The sequence below is a fragment of the Apodemus sylvaticus genome, chromosome 7, assembly GCF_947179515.1.
Source record: "Apodemus sylvaticus chromosome 7, mApoSyl1.1, whole genome shotgun sequence".
NCBI classification, from domain to species: domain Eukaryota; kingdom Metazoa; phylum Chordata; class Mammalia; order Rodentia; family Muridae; genus Apodemus; species Apodemus sylvaticus.
Window position 1 is genome coordinate 111,442,934 of NC_067478.1, and position 24,423 is coordinate 111,467,356.

Sequence of the window (24,423 nt, forward strand, 5' to 3'; positions counted from 1 at the left end):
GGGTCCTGTATGTATTAGGCAAACATTCTGGCACTGGACATACAGACCAGTCCTGAAAACAAAGTTCTTATTATGGTCTCATGTTGGTCAACAATGGAATCTGAGCCTAAGGTTTAAGAAGCCTGGAAGACCATCTGTGGAGCCCAGTGCTGTATGGGACACAATTTCCACTACCTCCATTTGATAAAGCTGTCCTGAGTCTGGCACTAGTGGGAGTCAGGCTGAAAACTGAGCACGTGACTACAGGTCCACAGTAACAGCAAGAAATCATCCAGGGACTAGGGCGTAGATGCAAATGAACAGCAAGCTGACTGAAGCTAGAGGGAGATAGGTGGGGAGGCCCAAGGTCTGTCTGCAGTACTGGGCGGCCAGAGCCCAGGCCAGATTCGTCAGTAATCCATCTGTAGCAAGCTCAGTGTCAAAGAACACCTCAATCTTCTTTTTGAGGCCCCAGGAACCTGGGAGCTGAGGGGCAATGGATATCCTGGTCTAGCAGAACAAACCGGATGGGAGTCGGGGTAACTAGCTATGGAGATCATGCCACAGAGGGGTGGCTGGCATACCACTTGTAGAGAATTGTTTAGTTGGACTTGGAACCTTTGTTCAAAGTAAGGCCTTCCCAGGGATACACGGCTCTGCTGATTCTAGGGGGGCAGAGCAGGAGGCAGAGGAGCCAGCACTCCAGACTCCATGCAGCACCCCATCAGCCCTGCCCGTCTGTCCGTCTGCCTCAGCACTGGGCTTAGCATCAGTCCTGCCCATCTGCCTGTCTGTCCATCTGCCTGTAAGCTATGGCCTCAGCATCAGCTGCCTGCTTTCCTTGGTGTGTAAGTATTTTTCCCAGGGCATGAAGCCCAAGATGAAATCTGTCTCTTAACCAGAACAGGTGGAGCTTTTTCAAATAGATTCTAAGGTGAACTCAGGGCCTTAGGTGACTAGACAAGGAAGTAGGCCAAGGCTGCCCTGACTGAGCTGCAGAGTGAGCTCTGCCCGTGGCCTGACCTGCGGTTCCCTTGGCCTTACTCTGGCTGAAGTCTGCTGCAGCTTCTGGGCTAGGTGCTAAGCAGGCTTTGCCACAGACCTGGATCCACCAGGCAGTGTGCCCAGATGTCGTTCAAAGCTTAGAGGCTGCAAAGCCCAGGGACTGACTTGCCAATCTTCCCTGAGGACCGTAGCACGGCCCCCTCCACTTGGGAGAACAGATTTAATTGTAGAAGTACCTCAGGCAAAACTCTACAGCTGGTCAGCAGGCATCTTCTCCCTTCCCCTAGCATTGCCTCTCTCATCTGAAAACCATTTGCCTCTGCCTCTATACACCAAGCAGAGGCTGGAAGAAGATTGTGTGGCCTGCTGAGATGTCCCAGGCAGTGCTGTTGGCAATTCCTGGTTTATTTCTGGGCCTGAAACGTCACCCCACTCAGCGGCCTGACCTCTCAGTCTTGTTCTCCACTTGAAAACTGAGGCGTTGGGATAGAGCACAATTGTAAAATTTACAACCTTCAACTTCCAGGAAAGAGAAGATGGAGCCAGACACCTCCGCCTGGCAGTGTGGGTGTGCATCCACCACCTTGGGGTGCCAAGGACAGGCACCATCCCCCACTGCCCTACACCTACGGTGTACAACGAGGGTTCACCATGACCCCAGTACACAGCAGCAAGGGCTCTGGGAGGGCTGTAGCCTGGGGACAGCTGAGGGGTCCCAGGCACTTGTTCCCTGAGCCAGTTGGCCATGATGGCGCGGTCTAGTGCTCTCAAAGCTGTCCCTATGCACTTGAAAGGTTCTACTAGTACCCTTGTTTTTGCACGGTCCAGGACGAGGCATACTCCAACTCCTGAGTCCATTCTTAATTTTTCTTTCTTTTTTTTCTTACTTTTTTTTTTAAAGGATTCATTTATTTTATGTATGTGACTACACTGCAGCTGTCTCCAGACACACCAGAAGAGGACATCAGATCCCCTTACAGATGGTTGTGAGCCACCATGTGGTTGCTGGGAACTGAACTCAGGACCTCTGGAAGACTAATCTCTGAGCCATCGCTCTAGACCCCCAACCCCCATTCTTAATTTCCATCCATGTTTTGATTTCAAAGTAAACCTCGGGTTTCCCACCTCACTTCTCCGATGGGCCTTTGGCTGTCGTGTGTGACAGTGCGGGGCCGGTGCTCAGCCCACGCATGCCAGGCACAGCTTCACTCTTGCTCTAACATGGACGGAGACTGAGACCACAGGGAGAGCAGCTTGGCTTCAAGTAGCTGGGTAGCCAGGACCCTGATAGATCTCTGTGAGTTCAAGGCCAACCTGGTCTACAGAGTGAGCTCCAGGACAGCCAGGGAACCTTGTGGGGTGGTGGCGGGGAGGAGAGAAGCACTATGCAGTTCAGGCTCCGTGTTTAACTAGGCTCGCTGCATATCTGAGTAGAGGGCTTTAGGAAGCAATCGGAAAAGACCCCAATCTCTAACCCCAGTGCTCACAAGGCTGAGGGGATCAGATTGTCTTAAAGTTGAGGCCAGCTTAGGCTGTAAATAAAGCAGGTGCTTGCCTCAAAAACAGTAAAAGGGACTGGGGAGGGAGGGCTGGAGAGATGGCTCAGGTTAGGATCACTGACTGCTCATCCAGAGGTCCATCCCCAGCATCCACAGACGGCTCATTACCATCTGTAATGGGATCCAATGCCCTCTTCTGGCCTGCAGGACATATACTTCTGGCAGAAGACTACATACATAAAAAAAAAAAAAAAATCTAAAACAAAAACCAAACAAAAACCCTATAAGGTTCAAATGTTTTACTTGACTATTTCATTCGATGGTTCGGAGTGCTTTGGCAGAAGACTCACATCAACATTTCCAGCATGTCTCTGGTGGCTCACAATCTCCTACATATACTCTAGTTCTAGAGGATCTTCTGGTCTCTGCCACTAGGCACACACATGGTGCACAGACATACATACAGGCAAACACTCACATACATTAAAAGAAAACAAAAAAAGTTTGACAAGGCCACACAGTGAGCTCCTGTCTAAAATAAGAAACAAAGCTGTAGGCTGACGCTGCAGAGCCTGGCACAGGGAAGTGTCTGGACCTGACTGAATATCGCCTACCATGCCAGAAGCCAGTGCTGCCTCAGAGCCCTGGGTGACAGGGATGTCATACACAATCTGTGGCCTCTGTCCGCGGGTGCTGCAAGATGTCCTCTGAGCCCTTGAAATGCCATTCTGGGCAGGAGGTGGGGCTGCGATTTAAACTGCTAAGTCTGGGTCAGGCTGACCAGCAGTGGTGGTGGGTACACAGGGCAGCCATGAGTGGCCAGCTGTGAGCACACAAGCCCCGCCCAATCAAACTTGGGGCCCTGGCTCCCCTGGCTGCATCACCAACCGCAGGGAAGACCAGGAAGGGGGAGGGGACGGTGAGAAGACAGGCCTTCAGAAATTGCCAGCAGGACTCTCAGAAGCTGCTGCTGCTGCTGCTGCTGAGGACTAGGCACCATTGCTCCTTGACCTTCTGTTTATTACCAGAATTGTGGCTGTTCCGTCAGCTACTTCCCTGGCCACCGTCACCTCCGCCTCTGCACTAGGGCGAAGGCACACTCTGCTGACGCGTACACTACACAGCCTCACAGCTCTGCTTGCTTTCCTAGTAGCAATTTAATGTACAAAATGAGTCACTGCTGTACCTAAACATAATTTTTTGAAAATTTCTTTAAGGAAAAATGAGGCAATGCTGTCTTTCCTCAGGTGCCACGAGACTGTGGCTATCAGAAACCCATTCTAGGGTGAAGGGACCTGCTTCCAACGAAACTAGAGCTGACCACCACCCTCACATGCTTCCTGTGACGAGTCTTCGCTCTGTGGAGTCTGGGTTCCTTGATACTGTCCACTACAGTTAAGGTCACACAGAAACCAAGTATGAAGCCCCAAGACCCCTCGTGCCCCCAGGGCCCTCCCTGTAGGAGCACAGTCACTGCCCCACTGGGGATGGGCGCAGCATCAGGTCTCACTTTTACTACACATAAGGAGGCCAGATCCTGCAACACAGCCATCTTGACAAACCAACTCTGAGAGTCTTCTCCTTACCAACTGCACTACACTATAATCACATCTTCCATGCTCTGGAAGACTGTTCTGTTCTACTGCTGGGTGAATCGTCTGTTACATCATGGACAATGACACAAGGTGAAGAAAGCATTTTCAGTAGGGTACCGAATGCACAAATGACAAACTGGCTCCTCTGAACGTAGAGGCCTTAGCACTTGGTTGTACATGGTGAAAGTAACAAATATTCCACACATACTGCTCCAGATATTCTAAAACCCAGCGAAGTGCACACAGTGTCAGTGACCTTACTTTTGTCATGCTCACATCTACAAGTAATGGTTCAACATTCATAGCTATCCAGAGTCCTTCTTGGGCAGATCCGGCCCCACCTGGAGGGCCCTGCTGCTCAGTGTCAGCACAGTGGACCAGTCTGGAACGTGACCCACGGAGAAGTCCACAGTGCTCTGTAGATAACGGCCCTCTAGAGAGCAGTATCTGTGCCTACAGCGCTCACACAGAGGCTATTAGAGTTGCCAGAGCTTCATTCCCTGATGATGCTTCCTGTCTAAAAGACTGAAACCCTGTTGCTATGGACATGGGCCGGGCTCTTGGGACAGAACAACTAGGACAGAGGGGAATGCGTGCTAAGCACAGCTCAGAGGATGATGTTTAGTCACTTTAAGATCCTGGCATCAACTGCCAAGATTTTCGATGTCTTTATTTTTTAAAAAAATAATTTAACGGCTCAGTATTTTTAAAACCAGTACATACCGTGTGTATATGTGGAAGCTTCTACAAGCACAGACATGCCGCAAGCACACACATGCAAGTCAGAAGACAACTTGTCAATCCTTGTGTACCATGTGGGTCCCAGGTATCACACTCAGACCCCTGGGCTTGGTGGCAAGTGCCTACTAAGGCATCCCCTGCCTCATTTCTGTTGTTTTCTGAGACAGGTTTTCACTATGTAGTTCAGGCTGGCCTCAAACTTGTGACCATCCTGCCTCAGCCTTACCCCAGCCCCACGCTGGGCACCAGCACACAGAAGTCACTCTGGTTTGGTGTGCACTTCCTAATGTTCTGATGTAGGCAGGAACCCTGGCACTCCTTCCCATGGTGACTGGATCACCAGGAAATCCCGTGAGAAGGCATGTCTTCAGGCCTCTTAACCATGTTTATGTCAATGCATCTTTTTACAGTTTGGCAAGAATCAGCATCATTGCAAGGGAATCAGCCTGTGGTGACCTGATTTTCTGAACTCTAATTTCTCAGCCATTAGTGATAGAGGGCTTCTGCATCCCACTGAAGGAATGCTAGAAGATAGAAGGTCTTTGCTGGTGGTTTCTTTTAAAATACTGTTTTACCCTTCAGAGTTTTCCAAGCATAATGTATTTCAAAGGAAAAGATGCTCAGGATGTAAGAGGGTCAAGGGTCGTCTTCTCAAGTGGCTATCCCACACCTTAGGAGGGCTCACCTCCAAAGCCATTCTGTCTTCCCTCTGACCTGCAAGTCTCCTCCACTTCAGTCTAAGTTTCGTCATAACGACAGTGCAGTGACAGGCAAGCACGTGAAAGCACCCGATCACACACACAAACATGGAACAGAACAAGTAAGCCAGAGGCCAGTTGTTTTCATTGGGTTTTTACAACTCTGTATATGAAACAAGTATTGGAACAAGTTGCTCTCTCCACACTGTAGTCCTCCATTTCCTGTGTGGAATCTGCCCGAGAGGTGAAGGCAGTGAACTGGGGAATCTGTGCCAGAATGGACATGTGGAGGCAAAGGTCAACCTGCAGGAGCCAGGTCTCTCCAGGTGGGTCCTGGGGACCAACCCCGGGCCACCCCACTTGGTGGCAAGCACCTTTGCCCACCGAGCTAGCTTCCCGTCCAACTGCACTCATGGATTCAGGTACCAAAACCACACCTCAGCTCTCTCATGGATTCACACCCATACCTCAGCTGTCTCACGGATTCACATCCACACCTCAGCTGACTCTTCCCAGATGTGTGTGAAGACTCACAACTTGCTATAACTCTTTTCTCTGGGTGACAACAACCCTTTCATAATTTGCTTATTGAATCACAGGAAATTGTCACCATAACCATTCCATTAAGGGGCAGGCCTCAGCCAGCGTGTTGGAAAGGTAAATTAAGACACCAAGCAATGGAAAGATGGGCAAACCCCATGTTCATGTTTCCCACCTTGGGCTAGTCAAAGCCCGCGTGGGACCCATAGCATCACCCACAGAGGAGCAGCACGGCCTGATGCCAGTTTAAGACATGCACTGCCACAAATGGCGCAAAATCTCACCAGACATTCCACTCCAAGAGTAAGTGGAACTTGGCAAGGAACTACACAACGCCCACAAACTCTCAACATCTAAATGACCCTTGACACAGGGGGAGGAAGAACTACAGACATGCAGCAGGAACAACAGCCCTGCAGTCATCGTCTACCGAGTCACAACCTAAGCACCCATCCCCATGCCAACAGTGCATCTGCTGTTGCTACTGCAGGGTGTGCTCCTTCAGCCAGCCCTTCCTCAGACAGAGCAACTGTCACTTGTCACCTTTGCAGACACCTACATAATGCCTCTCTATTCTGTCACCTATTCTTTTTCCTGTCGTGGTGGAAGATATTTGAATGCATTCCTGCTTTAGACCACAAGCTGTCCTCGGGCAGGCATGACAACGCAGGCCTTAGTGTGGCTGCGTGCCAGGCCCTACCCTATGCTTCTCCGTCACCCCCAGGAACCCTCCTCCACTGCCTCAGTTTACCTGTCTTTGTACTTGATCACAGCATCCACGATCTTCTTCATCTTCTTGGTGAGGTTAGGTGGGTTTGGGGACAGTTTCTCAGCAGGTGGCCGCCCTCGTTTTTTCTGCTTCTTGCTCTCCTCATCCTTGTCACGGCTGCGGGTGCTGGTGGTCGGGGTGGAGGAGCCGGCCTCGCTGTCTCGCTTACGCTTACGGGAAGATTTCTTCTGCCGGACCTCCTCTTCGATCTCCTCCAGCGTGCCCTCCTCGATAGCCTTCAGAGTCAATAGTGATAAAATAGGACAGCCAGCACCCAGGTCGACACAGAGAGGCCGCGATACGCACTCCTGGGGCCCGGCTAGGGAGGGAGGAGGCCCCCACACTGACACCCTTCCAACATGGCTGGCTCAGAGCACAGTATCTACTGGGAACCCCGAGGTAGGAAGGCTAGTGCTCCATTACTTTGATGCTCCACCCAGTGTGCATTCAGAAGACTGAGCACACAGGCCAGCAATGCGCCAGGCAAAAGCCCATCCACACTGGTACAGACACCCACAAGACACACTCTGCTCCTAAAATTCATTTATGGATTGATTGTGTGTGTGTGTGTGTGTGTATGTATGTATGTATACATGTGGCAATGGGGGTGGAGGTCAGAGGACAAGCTATGGGAACTGGCTGTTTCGTGGCCTGGAGGGACTGAGCTGAGGTCAGACAGGGTGGTAATGGACATTGAGGCCTTTACCCACTGAGCTACTTCCTGTGCCCGCCCACTTTCTGCACTGTGATATGCTGTCTTAGCTGTTGATTAGCATGGGGTGCGGTGGAATCAAGTGCCCACAGTGGCTAGCAGCCATCCCTCTCAGAACCCTTATTCAGGCCGATCTGTGAGCCCCAGAGCAGCTGTGCGCTGTAGCTCAGGCCCACTGTGTTGTCTATCTCCTGTCGCTTTACTACTACTGCTGCTGCTGCTGCTGCTGCTGCTGCTGCTGCTGCTTATGTGTTTGTTTAGATTCAGGGTTTCATGTAGCTCCACTTCTGGGTAAGGCATGTGCCATCATGTCATTCTTGTCCCCTGCAGTGCCACTGTCTTCCTTTCTCACTTGGTGAGGTGTTGAGGATAGAATCTGGTCCCAGGTACCAGCTAAGCAGTGTCCTGCTGCACAGCCTGTCTGCCTGCTCAGTCTTTCAGTGCACTAGCTAGCTGCACTAATTTAATTCCAACCAGTCCCTGAACACTTGAAAGTGTTTGTATGTGTGTGTAAGGTTTAGTTTATGGGGGCCGGAGAGATGGCTCAGTAGTCAGGAGCACTGGCTCCTTTCCAGAAGACCTGGGTTCAATCCTAGCATCTACATGGCAGCTCCCAGAGGTCTGTAATCTCAATTCCAGGGGACCTGACACCATCACACAGACATATATAGAGGCAAAACACCAATGCACATTAAAAATAAAAAAGAGATAAAATGTAAAAACGATTTATATTACTCTTTTGTGTGTGAGTGATCCCATGGAGACCAAAAACAGGGGCCACATTAGATTCCCTCCACGGGCCACACCCTCCAATCACTGCTAGGGCTGAGAAGAGACTCTCAGCAGACTCTCCTTAGTGGGTAGTGCCCTATAGTGTCTTGTGAGAATGTGTGTGTGTGTGTGTGTGTGTGTGTGTGTGTAAAGCTGTTGGAGCCCTAGAAGCTGAGAGAGACAAAGATATCGCCCAGGCCCTCGAGGGAACATAACCCTACCAGCAAATTGCCTTCAGTGTCCTCATTCTCTGCAAATGTTTCAGAATTATGTTGAGTGGCCCAATTATGGTACCTTATCTAAGCAGTTCCAGAAAAATACAAGCCTGGGTAGCAGCCAGATGGGCTAGGAGATCTGGGCACCCAGGCGCCCAGCCTGAAGTGTGTTTACTACTACTCACATGCCCACAAGCAGCATGGGAGAGCACCAGCAGTTTTAGAGTTTCCTAATGTAAACTGGATTTTTCTTTGTTTATTTTTTGGATTTGGTTTTTTTGAGACAGGGTTTCTCTGTGTAGCCCTGGCTGTCCTGGAATTCACTCTGTAGACCAGGCTGGCCTCGAACTCAGAAATCCGCCTGCCTCTGCCTCCCAGAGTGCTGGGATTAAAGGTGTGCACCACCACTGCCTGGCTAAACTGGATTTTTTGAAGCAAGGTCTTCAGTAATCAGGGGCAGCCTTGAATTTCTGATTCTCCTACCTCTACCTCTACCTCCCAAGTGCTAGGCTGACAGGCACGTGCCTCCTTACCTGACTTGATCATTGTAAATTGATTATGATTAGGATATGCTCCCTGTGAAAAGCATTCTCTTCAGCCAATGCTGACAGGACAGCTGGATGTGGACACACAGCATTCACACCAGATCCCATCCGCAAACTATAGAGAACTGAACAAACCACAGAACGTAATGTAGGAAATCAAAGTAGGAGAGCTGGGAGTCGGCTCAGCGGGAAAGCATCTGCAGTGCAAGCTAAGGACCCGAGCTTAGATCTGCAGTACTCCATTATAAACGCTATGGGCTGGAGAGATGGCTCAGAGGTTAAGAGCACTGACTGCCCTTCCAGAGGTCCTGAGTTTAAACCCCAGCAACCACATAACCACATGGTAGCTCACAACCATCCATAATGAGATCTGATGCCCTCTTCTGGTGTGTCTGAAGACAGCTACAGTGTACTCAAATGCATAAAATAAATAAATAAACAAATCTTTAAAATAAAATAAACGCCAGGTATGGTGGCGTACATCCTTAGCCTGGCATGGTGGGGTATAAGGAGACAGGATGTCCTTGAGTTTAATGTCTGGCCAGTTTGGGCAACAGTCAACCCCAAAAGGGGCCTGGAAGAAGGCTCAGTGGTTGAAAGCACAAGCCGCTCTTCCAGAGGACCTGGGTTCCATTCCCCACGCCAACTCTGACTCCAGTTTCAGGAGGTCTGATGCTCTCTTCTGGTATCCGCAGGCACAGACATACATGCAGGCAAAACAGCCACATACCTCAAATCAGTCTCTACGGGGAAAATACTGAGACACTCATGAAGTAATCTTTTTAAAAAAGATATATTTTTATTATTTTATGTGTATGAGTATCTTGCCTGCATACACATCTGTGAACCACACGTGTGCCTGGGACTGAAGGTGGTGAGCCTCCACTGGTTCTAGGAATTGAACCCAGGTCCTCTGCAACAGCAAGTGCTCTTAACCACTGACCCAATTCTCCAACCCTGAAGTGTTGTATTTTTAAAAGAAGTAAAACTACAAAACTGTCAAAACAAAAGGTAGGCCTAGTGGTGCACACCCATTGTCCCAAGACTTAGAAGACTCGGGCGGGAAGATTACTATTGAGTTTGAAGACAGCCTTGTGATCATAACTACCAGGCCAGCTAGGGCTGACACAGCAGACTACCCCATGAAGTATAAAGAAAAGCAAGACAGAAAATGGGGATAAATCTTTGTACCTTGAATTTGGCAAGGTTTAAATATCTACCAGAGCATAAACTAGGTAAACAGAACCACCAAGGTGGCTCACAAGAGCGTGCCCGTGGGCGGCAGAGAACAGACTCCTGCCAGTCCTCTGGCATCCATGTGGCACGGCGTGTGTGCCTCCACTCTTCTCCAAGTATCATGTACACACGGAACAGTGATAATAACTTTAAGGGGAGGTCAGGAGGGACGGCTGGGGTTACTAGCTCAGACCGCTTTTGCAGAGCACCCGGGGTCAATTCCGAGCATCATGGCACGGCACAACCTCTCCCTCCTCCCCTGCAACCTCATGCTCAGGGATCAGACGCTCTCTTCTAAACCCACTGGCTGTGAGCACGCACAAACATAAAACAAAGTGAATAGTAACAAGAAGAAAAAGGAAGAGGAGAGTAAAAGGGAAACAGAGAAGGGGGATCCACCCCTAAGTGGATCTATGATAAGAAACTTTGGCGGGTGGTGGTGGCGCACGCCTGTATTCCCAGCACTCTGGGAGGCAGAGGCAGGCGGATTTCTAAACTCAAGGCCAGCCTGGTCTACTGAGTGAGTTCCAGGATAGCCAGGGCAATACAGAGAAACCTTGTCTCAGGAAAAAAAGAAAAAGAAAAAAAAAAAAAAGAAACTTTAAGATCTCCTGGGGCTGGAGAAATGAGTAGTAAAGGTAGCTTGTCGCCCATGTGATGACCTGAGTTTGGGTCCCAGGATCCACGTGGTACAAGGTCAGATTTGCCTCTCACCAAGTTGTCCTTTAACTTCCACGTATGCCATGGCTTGGGTGCACCCTCCCCAAGCCCCATAAATGCACATTGCAAATAAATAGAAACATAATTTAAAAATTTTTAAGAAGAGAAGGCAGGCATCACTGTGTGTGTCTGCAACCCCAGCTCCTTGCGAGGATGGGCAGGAGGACGGACTGCGCCCATGAGCTGGAAACCAAACGGGCAGCACAGTAACAATGTCTTCTGAAAGGACAGCGCTAGGTAGCAAGGGCCACAAACAAACTGCTCCAGAAGATACAGGAATGGGTAAGAAACACAAAGACCACACAACCAAGGCGAGATGTGACAGGTCTGAGTGAGGGAGAGGCAGGGCCAAGAACTGGCGCACAAGTGGCCAGCCATTTCTTCTACGGATCCCATTCCCAGGCTAGCCATTTGTTCTGCTGATCCCATTCCCAGGTGCACACAAGAGACGGTAAGGCAGGCACACATGGCTCGCCATTATGTCACCAAAACAGCCCCTCGAAGTAAGCACCCCAAACACCCACCAATGGGTGGGTAGAAAGATAATGAAGCACTCTGAAGAAGGCAGCATTTAGGTGCTAGGCTCCCAACAGCTAATGGTGTGAAGTGGAGCATGGTGCTTGCCTGTAGTAAGAGCACTTGGTGGGGTGGGGAGGACACAGGAAGATGAGAGTGCAGGCCAGCCTGCCCTACACAAAACACCAAAGCACATCAATCGGGCAATTAAAAATATGCTAAGTGGCGCTCACTGGCAGCACAAACACTGAACTGGCATAGAGACACTTAGTGTGACCCCTGCCAAGGCTGACACACCAATCTGTGAAGTAGTCTGTGTTTAAAAAAACAAAAACTGCCAAGGGCAATAGTGGCCGCCAATGTAAGAGAACAAAGGTGTTAATAGAAGCAAGCAAAAGACGCAATTTGGGGATGATGAGGCCGCACTAATGCTGACAGGAAGGCTGCCTGACTCTAGCAATGGACCTTCAAAAGGAACTATGTGTGGCCTGTAAATTCCACCTCAAGAACCTGTGCACAAAATTCAGCAGTGTGATGACTTGACCTGAAAGCCTCCTAGTGCTTTGTAAATGTGAAGCCGACGACAAGTCCTTAAGGAGTGATGGCCTTACTACTCAGAGCACTGTCTTCCTGGAGTCCCTGTCCTAGGTTCTGGAAGATTCTGAGGAGCTCCCATCCCAAGATTTGTTTGACTTCCTGGCCGGTTCTTTTCTTTCACAGACTCGCCATGTAACCAGGTTACCCTTGAACTCTGGTCTCAACCCCAGAACTAGAGACACGAGCATCACACTGGCTTCCTTGGTGTGCTCTAGAAGAGGCTCTTCTGAGCTCCCACGGCTACCTGGCCACACAGCAGAAGCACGCAGATCACCCCTGGATTGCCACCTGCCTTCCTGTAACAGCTCCTTCTGGGCTGTGCTCACAACATGACTTTAGGGCTGGACTGGGGAGTGCTAACCCCAGTGCAGACCCTGGCGCCAGACGCCTGGTACTCCAGCTATGGCCTCCCTCTGCAGCCACTGCTGCTTGCCCAACCTCTACGTGCCCTCCGCCTGTGTGCCTAGGGCAGGCAGCTCAGCTGCAGGCAGGGACCTGAGACCTCGGCCCTCAGCAAAGCCAGGTCGGGAGCCTAGGCCCTTGTCACCTCCTGGGGGATGTGCTGATTGTTTACAAGGCTCTCTCATTAGTCAACCGCATAAAAAAGTAAGCATCTATACTTAGAGCTGGTAGCATGCTAATTGCTGGCTCTTCCATGTGACAGCTATAGAAGTAGGAACTAAATGTCCCTACGACCTCCTGTTGGAAGCCATGCAGCGGTGAATGCAGCCAACAATGAGGGAAGGTATCAGTCTGGATGACCAAAGAAGGTCGGCTTCAGCTCCCAGCCCTGCCCGGCACGGTCTGGGGCGCACAGCCCTCTCAGGCATGTACCTTGAGCCACTGCTTCTCTGTCAGTGAGTCGCTGTAGTCTACCTCCTTGCGGTGCCGAGAACCACGGCCGAACATCTTCTCCTCTTCCTCCTCACATGTCAGCCGCTCCACCTCTGCATCGTCCTTGATGATCCAGGATGGGAGCTCATCCTCTTCCATCAGGCGTGGCTTCCGCTTGGGGTTGCGGGCTTCTTCACGCCGGCGATCCAAGTCCATGCGCTATGATGTGAGTGGTGGGCAGAGGGGAGACTGCAGTTAGCAGAGTAAGCAGCAGCCTTCAGAATGGGCCTCACAGGGACAATAGGTGACGATGAGTTAAGAGGGCTTCATTCTGGGGACTGACCCAACCTGGCTGCTACAGCAGACCTCAGTAAGAGGTTGGATTGTGGAACACAGGTTTGTCCACAGGGCAGCTAGGCCTACTGAATCCAGGTGGAACAGAAAGGTCTCCATCTAAACTTCATACTAGTACCTAGCAGCACGGGGGAGTAATCTGTAGCCTAGGCCCTAGAGAGCCCCTCAGGCCTCCAGTGCCCACCCAATTCCTCTGTAAAGGAAGGGAGCCTTTGGGCAAGCAGCCCAGAGTCTACAGAAATGGCAGTGCAGTGTCTCACACTAGCCCTACATGAGGTCCGCTGGAGGCACGGAGGGTGAAGAGGAACAGCACTCCAGAAGCCACGGGCAGGGATACCACTATCATCTCTACCTGTGTGGCCCTAGTCCTGGTACTCACCATGAAGAGGTCAAACTCTTCCTCGTGCCGGGCAATCATCTGGTTGACGGTCTCATCATCAGGCACCTCATCTTCCTCCTACAAGATTGCAAAGCTTTAGTCTGATGTGGGGGGGCTGGGTTGGGTGGTGGCCAGGCTCGGTGGCGAGCGGCGGAATCCGTCCGGAGATGAGCTGAGGAGCTGGAGGTCCCAGGCTGGCTGCGGTGGAGGAGCCCACACGTCAGCAAGAGGCACACACATTCGCACAAGCACACGCACGCTTCGTGGGGTCAGGCCCTTGCCGGCCGGTCTCAGCAAGAAGCTGAGCTGAGTGGGCGCGGAGACTGAACTACCCCTCTCACCTTTAGAGGTGGCTCCTCCAAGTCGGGGGTGACGCCCGCTGGCGGAGGGGCAGTGTGGGCGAAGCTGGCACTGCCGCTGCCCGCGCTGCAGTGTCTGCTCTGTGGATAGATACAGGACTTCAGTCTCCAGGGCTGTCAATGCGGCCGTCTGTCAGCAGCAGTTTAGAAAAAAACCCACTTCAAAGGGAAAGCAAGTGCGCATCCTCTTTCTGCTCAGCCCACACTCCCTTTACTCCAAAGGGACGCAAAAAAATAAAAATAAAAAACCAAAAAACCAAAAACAAAAACCAAGAGTGCAAAAAAGGTACAAAACGGAAAACGAAAGCCTCATGCATCCACCACTCACGCTGGGCCAGGCAGGCACCGTGCTCACCTCATCCTGCTCCTCGTGCTCCAAGATGGCCTGCAGGAAGGCACGCCTCTCGTGGCTGGACGACTTCTGGTCGAACATGCCTGCCTGGATCACCTTCTGATCCACATTGAGTTTGTACTTGGCAGCAGCCAGGATCTTCTCTTCCACACTGTTGACAGTGCACAGGCGAAGCACACGCACCTCATTCTGCTGCCCAATGCGATGGGCACGATCCTGTGCTTGCAGGTCCTTGGGAGAGGAGGTGGGTCAGTCTGGGAAATTCTAGGCATCAAGCTTAGCTTTGGCCTGCAGCTTCAAAAGCCAGGAACCCAAGAATAGACCTGTGACCTGTCCCTGGGAGCCCCGAGGGGCCTTGTACCTACAGCAAATATCTGCTTTCCTGGGACCCAACGAATACTCCAATTCCCACTCCCCAAAACATGAATTTTAGGTGTAAGTTCGGAGAGCCTGGGATCAGAGATGCTGGCACCAAACTTGGAGCTCTGCGTGTCCATTTCCTTAACTGCCGAGCACCTCTCCAGCCCCTGGATACTTCTTTGAGGATAACTCCTAGGGCAACACTCTAGGCAGCCCTTGTCACAGCTCCACTGCATGGCCACATCACAGTTGTGGGCTCTGGCACTCCTGTACTGTGCACCCTAGACCTAAGCCAAACATTTATGAGCCAATCATGCTGATCACAGGAGCTCTCGGCTTAGTACAGGCTGAGCAGATGGGCGTGAGGAGGCAGGAATAAGGAATAGCAGTCAGCTCCAGTCAGTGGGGCAGTGTAGATGCCAATAGAATTTCTGCCATTTCTAGTAGAGACTGTCTGAATTTTTCTTTGGGCAGCCAGCCTACGTAGGCAGGCTGAGTGCCAACAATGTTCCTCAATTTGAGACTCACCCCTGGTCGTAAGGACAGAAGGGACCTGTTTGACAGTTGGCTCCCAGGTACATCAGGATGCCTGCTGTCAAGGCTGGCTGCACCGGCCTCTGCAGTTACCTAACTACCTCTTAGGAGATGGCTCATCAGTAGCATCTGAGCAGAAACTAAACTGATACTCATCACAGGATTGACACAGTGATCACCTAGGCCATTTAGCCATCAAATGGATAATGACTACTAGATGTGCCAGGCAGGGGCATGCCAGAGATTACCAGTGAGTGGGCGGGCAGCAGCACACAATAGTGGCCACCCTGTGAAGACAATGCCTCCTTACTGTGCCAATCACTTATTTTATTTAGAATTGCTCTCAACCTTCCTAAGGCTGTGACCCTTTAATACAATTCCTCAGGTTGTGGTGACCCCCAACCATAAAATTTATTTTGTTGGTACTTCAGAACTTTAATTTTCCTACCGTTATGAATCATATATAAATATCTGTGTTTTCTGATGATCTTAGGTGACCCGAAAGCTGTTGCAACCCACAGGCCGAGAAACTGCTGGACAGCAGGGTGCTCGTCAGAGTGCCCCAAGATGACAAACAAGGTTTCTTTGGGGCTAATGGTTATTGAATAAACAGAAAACAGACAAGCATCTATGGCTGGAGGAAAATGTCTCCGAGCTGCTAGAGTCCAGAACACCTTGAAGCAGAGGCAACAGTCAAACAGCTTTCTTTACTACCGTCTCCTCTGCAGAGGTGGTGGGCAGTGAATGATTGCTACATGCGACGGGAACACACCAGTGTATATCAAACACATCATCAGTGTGTGCCTGGCAGATGCGGGCTGACGATAGGAATGGGGACACCGGTTCACCTTGTATACTAGCATGTACACTACAAACCAAACCCATACAGTATATGAGGAGACAGGGCAAATTTGCTACTCCTTTTCAAACTGTTAAACGTACGAATCAGCACACCATAACATCTTTTGGCAGTGGGGCCCCAGGGCAAGAAGAGGCAATGAACAGGTTCACAAGGTCTGGTTTTGCCGAGTAGGCCAGGTTTTGAAGGGCTGCACCATCATGACAGTGATCATCAGTACTGTAGACTAGCTTGTTTGCTACTTTCTCCTCAGCTATGGAATCCAAGAACTATATGGTTATTGTAATGGTAGGGATGGAGCCTAGAGCCTTATGTGGGTAGGACAAAGGCTCTATCCCTGAGTTGGCTATTGCCCATATGTACCTAGGAATAAAAATATGATCACTGGAAAGATAGCTCTCCACAAGTCAGGGTGTGAGGTCATTTCCACTTTGAAAAGCAGGAGGGAAACATGACCACTGTGCATTAGTGAAAACACTTCTCATGGCTCCAAGGACAGGGAGGCAGTGGACACTAAGACAGGATACATCCCCTCCTCTCCTCTGCCAGTGCATTTACCTGGTGGGGATTCCAGTCACTGTCAAAGATGATCACAGTGTCAGCTGACTGCAGATTCAGGCCCAGCCCCCCAGCACGGGTACTGAGCAGGAAAATGAAATACTCAGAGCCAGGCTCATTAAAGGTTTTCAACAGCATGCCCCGGTCTTCTGCTTTTGTGGTTCCTGATAGGCACAGAAGAAGAGGGTTAGGAGGGTGAAAGGGGTGGGAGATCCAAAGGATGTGTGCCCTGGCATCAGGGATGGTGCTGCAGGTCACAAGAGCCACAGACATACTCTACAGAGTGTAAAGGGTTAACCACACAGTGACTTGGAGGGACAATCTGTCAGTACCAAATGCTATCATGCTCAGGAGATTAAAAAAAAGGGCGTGTGTGTGTATGTGTGTGTGTGTGTCCACAGAGCAGCTATCTCCTGTAGGACACAAGCCACTAGAAGAGGAAGATGCTGGCAGGCTCCTGGGCTGCCAAGTCTAGGTGCAATGCTTCCTGACAAATGTTCACTGTCCTATATGAGGAGAGCTAACAAGGCTGACGCCATACTCTGACAAGGAACACAGTCCCTCAGCATTAGTGGCCTAGTGTGATGAGATGAACTACTAGTCACAGCGTTGGCATGAACCCAGTAAGTTTGGCTAGCTTAGAGAAAAATCCATACCTAAGAGCTGCAACCAGCGTAGCCTTCCCTGGGCCCGTAGCTTACAGAGGCTAACAGGCCTCCCCCTCACACTTGCCACTGTGTTCCTCCATCTTCTGCTTGCTTCTTGAGCAGCCTTAACACCACATGCAACACACACAGTGGAGACCAAACAGATAAAAGTTCTTAGGCTCCTCCTTGAGCACCCAGGGACCTGCATAAAGTAGGACCTGGTGTTCCCAAGGACAGGAGAGGCAGCACTGAGCTTTGTGATCATACAGAACAGGATGCTGGCTTAGCAAAGGTGGCCCTGGGACATTCTGAGATGGGGCTGGGACCAGATGAGGTCTGGGCATTCTGGTCAGCATGAACCAGATGAAGCCCCAGAGAGTCAGACAAAAAGAGGAAGCAATGAGGCCCAGGGTGGTAGTCCCTGAAACATCTTTAAGATGCAGTACAGAATTAAAAGGGCCAGGGCACAGGGAGATGGGACAGGGAGGCAGAGGTCTAGAGTAAGGCACACCCAGCTCCTGAGCCCAATTGAGGCTCTGCAAGGAAAACACAAAGCTGCCAAATCTTGTTGGTTCTGAAGTCCTCAAGTCTGTCTTCCCAGGATGACAATGTAGGACACTAACTCCAGGACTTCCCCATCACTTGTTCTGTTAACAATGCTGGCCTCTTCCTCTCTCAAGTATCTTGTGGAGAGCAGGGAAGGCGGAAACATACTGTGGCAACTGGTACACAGAGCCTCTCAGGCAGTGCAGGACTTTGCCTGCAAGTGGGCCAGGCCTGTGAGAGGCTGTGACAAGACAGCTGTCTGGGTGCCGGGTGAAAGCTCCGGGCTTCTGTTCCTAACGCTGAGCAGGCGCAGAGGCAACAGTAGGAGGAGGCCGAGAGTGCAGGAGAGCTGTGCGTAGGTGCAGCCCCAGGAGCCAGAGAACTCTCGAGGCTCCATGCTAGCAACGCTCTAATGGTCGAGCACACGTGCGTGACAATGAATTGCGTAACTTAAGTTGAAATGGCACTGTCAGAACCCACACCACAGAATGCAGACTCCAGCAAACAGGAGACTAAACACCGTCACGCTTCCCTCCTTGTTCTTAGATTCAGAGTAGACACTGGACTTCAAGTCCAGATAACCAGGCCAGGAATGAGTATCTCCTGGAAACTGTCTTCTACTCACCATCAAGCCTGAGGTATTTGAAGCCACGGTATGCAAAGTAGTCTTCCATGATGGTCATGAGGGAGGTCATTTGGCAGAAGAGTAGCACTTTATGGTTCGTTGCACGGAGTTTGGGCAGAATTCTATCAAGAAGTTCAAATTTCCCTGAGGCACGGTACAGGTCCAGTCTAGTGCATGGAGGGAGGAAGGGGAACATTCAATCCCTCAGTAACACACCCGTGAGCTCAGAGAGGAGTGCTGCATCTAGGCTGCTGGGCAGATTCAAGGGAAGAAGTGGCTTCCCAACAGACCCACCCACGGCTACAGCTAAACTCAGGTCACTCTTGGTCAGGGTATATTACCAGCGACCACATATGTCCATGCCAGTTCACCAGGTCACAAGGAGAATAAAAATAGGCTGGGGACTTGGTTCAGGGGTAAAGTATTTGCCCTGTAAACTTGCTGACCTGAGTTCAGTTCCTAGAACCTATGTAAAGGCAGAAAGAGAGCAATGACTCTACAAAGGAACGGTGCTGAGCTGGAGCTGCTGAGGATGGTGGGTCTGCCACCGTAAGGCTACAACAGCTCACACTAGGAATGGACTATAGACTGAAGAACCCTGCCTACGATATTGAACATTTGTCTAGGGTAGTGAGGCCCTGGGCCTAATCTCCTGTGCAGCAAAAAGCACTGTCACTCTAACTACATGCCATGCCCTTACACCTTAACACCAGGGCTGAAAATGTGGCTTCAACTTCAAGAATGTCTTAAAAAAGGCACATGGTGATGTTCTAGAGCCAGCACCCAAGGCCAACACTTACAGAAGTGTGGTCTGGACCCGAGCATGGTACCATACACCTATGGTCCTACACATGGAAGGCTGAGGCTCAAGGACTCCAACTGTTTCAGGAGGAAGATGATTAGCCATCCTGGGCTACACAGTTACATATATGCCTAGTTCACACATTGAGACTGTGTCCCAACAACCCAAGAGAAAGAAGTGGAGCCTGCACTTGAAGCTGAAGGAAAGGTATTCACAGGGTATCGAGGGTAGACTGGGTGGACTGAGGCTCAGGTCTCACAGAAGCTGCTTAGCATTACTGTGGGCAGGGGAGCTAAGGTCTGGAGGCTTCAGATAGCAGATAAATGCTAACTACAGCAACAAAGTCACTGACCAAGACTCTCGCCCCCTAGCAGGCTGCTACCCACTCTCAGAGCCGGGAAGCTTCTCACCCTTGCACGATGCCGCCGGTGAACCCCAAGTGCTCAGAAAAGGATTCCTGCAACATGACAAGAGATGGATGAGTGCCAGGGCAGGAAGGGACGGCCCAGTCACGCCCATGGTCCAGGCAGCTACTGCAGAGGACTGGGAGGTCACACTGGTAGGTATTTGTGGCCTGCAGTGGCACAGAGTCCAGATGTGGATGTCCAGATTAGACTCAGTGCACCAATGCCCACCCTCATGCTTTTCCTGTGAAGGATGGGAAGAAGACCATGTGACATTAGACACCAATGTGAACTCCTCAGACCACTGTGAAATGTAACGCTAAGATATCAGAGGTCGTGAGTGACCCTGAAACTGTCACTAAGAATACAAACACATGCTTGCTTTTTTGGGGAAGAGTCCAGATTCTCCAAAAGCAGTTACTGATGATGCCTGTGGGCTGTGCTCACAGACTTGACTGACATCGTCCATGGCAGCACTTCCTAACATGGGGGTAGGAAACCCTGACAGAGACATGTGTAATCTCAGGAGGGGGAATACTTCCCAAAGGAGGGCTCCCCAAACGCACAGAAAATAACTAAAAGGTGACTTAAGATTCATTCATTCATTCATTCATTCATTTCATTCATTCATTCATACAGTGTTCTGTCTCCATGTATGTCTACAGGCCAGATCCTATTGCAGATGGACATGAGCCACCTTGTGGGTGCTGGGAATTGAACTCAGGACCTCTGGAAGGACAGACAATTCTATTAACCTTTGAGTCATTTCTCCATCCCAGAGGTGACTCTTGAGAAAACACTTTTAGAGACTTTCATTTTCAGTCCCATGATGGGTTTGCCAAACACCAGCTCAACTGTGCACACCCAAAGCCAGACATGTGCTTTCTTGTCACAGGCCGGGGTTACACTGGGCATCCGCCACATACACAGGCTAAATACCAGCAAAAGGAAAACTTAACAGATACAGGTGTGAGACGAGGCTAGGGAGAATACCTTAAGCCTTTTGTGTTTGCTTGTTTTACGACAGGGCTTTCCATTCTCTGTGTAGCCCAGGCTGTCCTAGAACTTTCTCTGTAGACCAGGCTGGCCTTTACTCAGAGATCCACCTGCCTCTGCCTCCTGAGTGCACCAGGTTTGGCTGCCTTTTCTGTTGTTTTGTTTGATATAAGGTCTTCCTACATAGCCATGGCTGTCCTGGAACTCACAGAGATCTACTTGGGTGGGCCTCCAGAGTGTTGGAACTAAGTAAGTAGTCTACTGTGCACAGCTCCTTAGCCATTCTTAAAAATATCCTAAGGACTAAGAAGACAGATCTCTTTGTCCCTCACCGCCCTGCTGTACTCATGACAACCTGAGTTGGAAACTTAGCACTTAGGTAGAAGCCGGGCTTGCTGGCCGAGGTGAGTGACCACAGCGCTGTGTGAACAACAACAAATCTGTGGAGCACATTAGCAGTCATGTCTAAAAAGCTAATGAGCTCCAAGGTCTAGACAGGCAAGGTTACTAGAGGGCATCAGCCTCTCCCTATACCTGCGTGCACACATGGCCACAGGCCACATGGCTGTCCTCCCAGAGCCAGCCCGGCTGTGCTCACCTCGATGTGCTGGAACATGTAGGGGTGGTTGCAGATCTTGCGCAGCTGCATGATAGTGTTCATCAGTGTCTTGGTGCCACCTTTGCCCTGCGAAGGCACAAGAGATGGTCAAAATGGAATCCTGCCTTTGGGGCAAGATGGAGGTGGGCAAGGGATTGGGCAGGGTGGTAGAAGAGCCCAGAGCAAGCTGGTGGTTATCTCTGTGGTGGTGTTTGGGGAGGGGGTGTCTCTGAGAAGTCCTAAGGGATGAACTGGCACAAGGGATGAGTGGAAGGCAGCAGCGAGCAGCAGAAGATACTGCTACAACAAGGGCGTGGTGATCTGTGCAGAAGGGAAGCCAGGAGAAAGGGGCTGGACAACAGAGACACACCTAAGGCTATGGCTGATGGCAGGGGCTGGTACTTCCCGGGAGGACAGGCCTGCTTACAGGATGTGGAGGATAATACTCTTGAGCACTCCCAAGAGAGCGGTGGCCTCCCCATCTTCCCAATGTCGGGATGCCCTCAGTAATAGCTAGAGGAAAGGTGCAGAGGCCATGACAGAGAGGCTGCTGGGTAAGGAAAGCTCCCAAGTTATACTCCGACTCTGGGTCAGCCCTGTGCCTCCTGCTGTCACGAGGAAGGCAGTGTCTCAAACAAGGGAAATCCAGACAGCACCCCAGTAAGTGTCCTCAGAGGACAACCAGCATCCCAGCTGTGACTGTCTGAATGCCTGAGGGACCAGGGCCAGGTGAAGTGTCAATCCTGGGCGGGGTGCTCAATCCTTCGATTCTGTGGCGCTCTTGATCTGCCCTCCCCTTTTAGACAATCATGAACCAGGGAAAGAGGAGCCTGAACAAACCTTCTTGTCCTTCTCGGAGCCATCAGTCAGCAGCACACCTTTGGCCTGCATGTGACGGTAGAGCACACGCTGCAGGGCTGACATGTCACATTTGATGACATACTCTACCTGTGGAGCAAAGAACACTCTCAGGCCATACAAGCTTAGACTGGGTTGCCTGTGTCACCAAGTGAACCCTTGTGACCAGCACTCTGATTAGGACATTGTGAATGAGGGAAGAGTCCTCAAACTAGGAAGATCTGGGAAGAGGAGACAATGGGCCAAAATGGGTAAGGTGCCCACATTCTGGAAGGCTTTCCAAAGCTTATCAGAAAATAAACAGTGAGGAGAACCAGAGAGGCAAGCTACGTGTGGGTGCTGAGAGTAGAGGCCCACACCACTGAAACCGTTCAGCAGATCCAGCCTGAGCCCAGCCTCTGTCTGGGGACAAAGACATGGCCCGAGTGCGACACGGCTCGGTTCTGACACAGGCCCTGGCTTTCCTGCAGTGTTGTCAGTGACCACTCCAACTCTGTGGAGCAGGTCCAGTGAAGGATCACCTTACTGCACTCACGCTGGGAACAGCCCTGCAAATGGCACCGGTGGCTTTTGCCAACACTGACCTTCTCAGGGAGCTGGGCTTCAACTTCCTTCTTGAGCCGCCGCAGCAGGAAGGGCCGCAGCACCTTGTGGAGGCGACGAATAATGAGGATGGTCTCCTCCTCATTCAGGTCCACCTGGGAGGCAGATAGTAAATTATGAGTGAGGCAGGGCATGGGAAAGGCCGCTGTGTCAGACAGCAGCTGACATCAGGTACCTGCGTACACTCCGGGAGGGGAGGAAAACACTCATCCTTGGGAAACAGAAAATCTGCTGCCTTTTGTGTAACTTATGAAATGCCTAATGGCCAAGTACCCTAACCCTGAACCCATGATATCACAAGAACATGTGACACTTGAGTTGGCTGCTGGGTTTCCCTTTGGCATTATCAATTTGGTGTTTACAACCACAGCATCAGCTGACTAAAGTCAGGTAACTTGGGGCATTATAAGTTTGTCTGATCAATGCCAAAGGCTGCTGTGACATCAGGGGCTACACACATCTTCCTTTCCTCGCCTCAGAGGAATTACTGCCCAAGAAACACTGTTAACCACGGGGTACTACTCTTCAGCTTCTAGGCTACACTGTTTAGCACTGAAAATGTTTTTTGTTGCCAGGTAGTGGTAGCAGTCCAGGCCTGTAATCCCAGCACTCTGGGAGGCAGAGGCAGGCGGATTTCTGAGTTCGAGGCCAGCCTGGTCTACAGAGTGAGTTCCAGGACAGCCAGGGCTATACAAAGGAACCCTGTCTTGAAAAAACCAAATCCAAACAAACAAAGAAACAAACAAACAAAAAAGAAACTGTTTTTTTTGTTTGTTTGTTTATTTGTGTGTGTTTGAGGGTGGATACACCCTGAAGAGGTCACAGTTGGTTCATATTCCACTCTGGGTCTTGGGATTCAAACTCAAATCAGCAGGACTGGCGGCAAGAGCTCTTAGTTGCTGAGCTATCTTGTTAGCCAGGGATCCATTGATTTTTATTTGACTGACTGATGGATTGGTTTTTCTATGCAGGTTTCTCTGTATGTGTACCCCTGGCTGGCCTCAGCGATCTGCCCTCTGTGTTGTCAAACCCACCTCCGAGAGCTCCACTGAAGTGAAAACCAGGAGAGAGGCAACTAAGAAGGCCTGGGCCTGAGCTTTCTTTCCTCTGCACTCTGGTTATCCCTTTCAGAGCTGCAGAATGGAGGAACAGAAGCATAGATGTAGCTATGGGATCAGGCTCTGGGAATGGAGCCTCAGGGCCGAGCCTCCTGCCTCACATGGATTGAGAAGACATCTATGTCCCTTTCCCAGCGATTGTTGCCTCAGCATGCCTCAGGGAGGATGGGGCTTGTGGATGAGAGCCATGGATACCTTTCTAAGATCCGAGGAGGCGTGAAGGGGAACAAGCACCAGCCGTCATCAAGCCCTGGGCTCTGCCCAGGTTCACAGGCTAGTTGTTTAACCTCTTCACAATGCATATGGCATGCTTCAAACCCCACCAACACCAGGACTGTGGACTAGGAGTTCCGACTCTTCCCCAGGGAGACCTGTGCTCACAGCAGATGGAGACCATGGCTCTTGGCTCAGGCCCACATAGCGCCTGTACAAGATGCTAACCGGAGCTCTTTATAAACAATGTCGAAGCCTAGCCCGCAGGTGTGTTAACCAAACTTTC

General features: G+C 50.7%; 1 protein-coding gene across 3 annotated transcripts in view; it reads right to left on the bottom strand.

Annotated features, from left to right (window-relative positions):
- The window catches only part of Smarca4 (SWI/SNF related, matrix associated, actin dependent regulator of chromatin, subfamily a, member 4), an 82,145-nt gene that overhangs the window by 7,196 nt on the left and 50,526 nt on the right, over positions 1 to 24,423 (bottom strand). For all 3 annotated transcript variants that reach the window (XM_052188889.1, XM_052188887.1, XM_052188886.1), the window contains exons 20-29: positions 22,788 to 22,901; positions 22,186 to 22,293; positions 21,346 to 21,432; positions 19,758 to 19,804; positions 18,546 to 18,712; positions 16,728 to 16,891; positions 14,420 to 14,647; positions 13,706 to 13,783; positions 12,973 to 13,191; positions 6,809 to 7,062 (exon numbers count right to left, since the gene is read on the bottom strand). In XM_052188889.1, the coding sequence (XP_052044849.1) occupies positions 6,809 to 7,062; positions 12,973 to 13,191; positions 13,706 to 13,783; positions 14,420 to 14,647; positions 16,728 to 16,891; positions 18,546 to 18,712; positions 19,758 to 19,804; positions 21,346 to 21,432; positions 22,186 to 22,293; positions 22,788 to 22,901 (1,466 nt within the window). The remainder of the gene's footprint in view (positions 1 to 6,808; positions 7,063 to 12,972; positions 13,192 to 13,705; positions 13,784 to 14,419; positions 14,648 to 16,727; positions 16,892 to 18,545; positions 18,713 to 19,757; positions 19,805 to 21,345; positions 21,433 to 22,185; positions 22,294 to 22,787; positions 22,902 to 24,423) is intronic.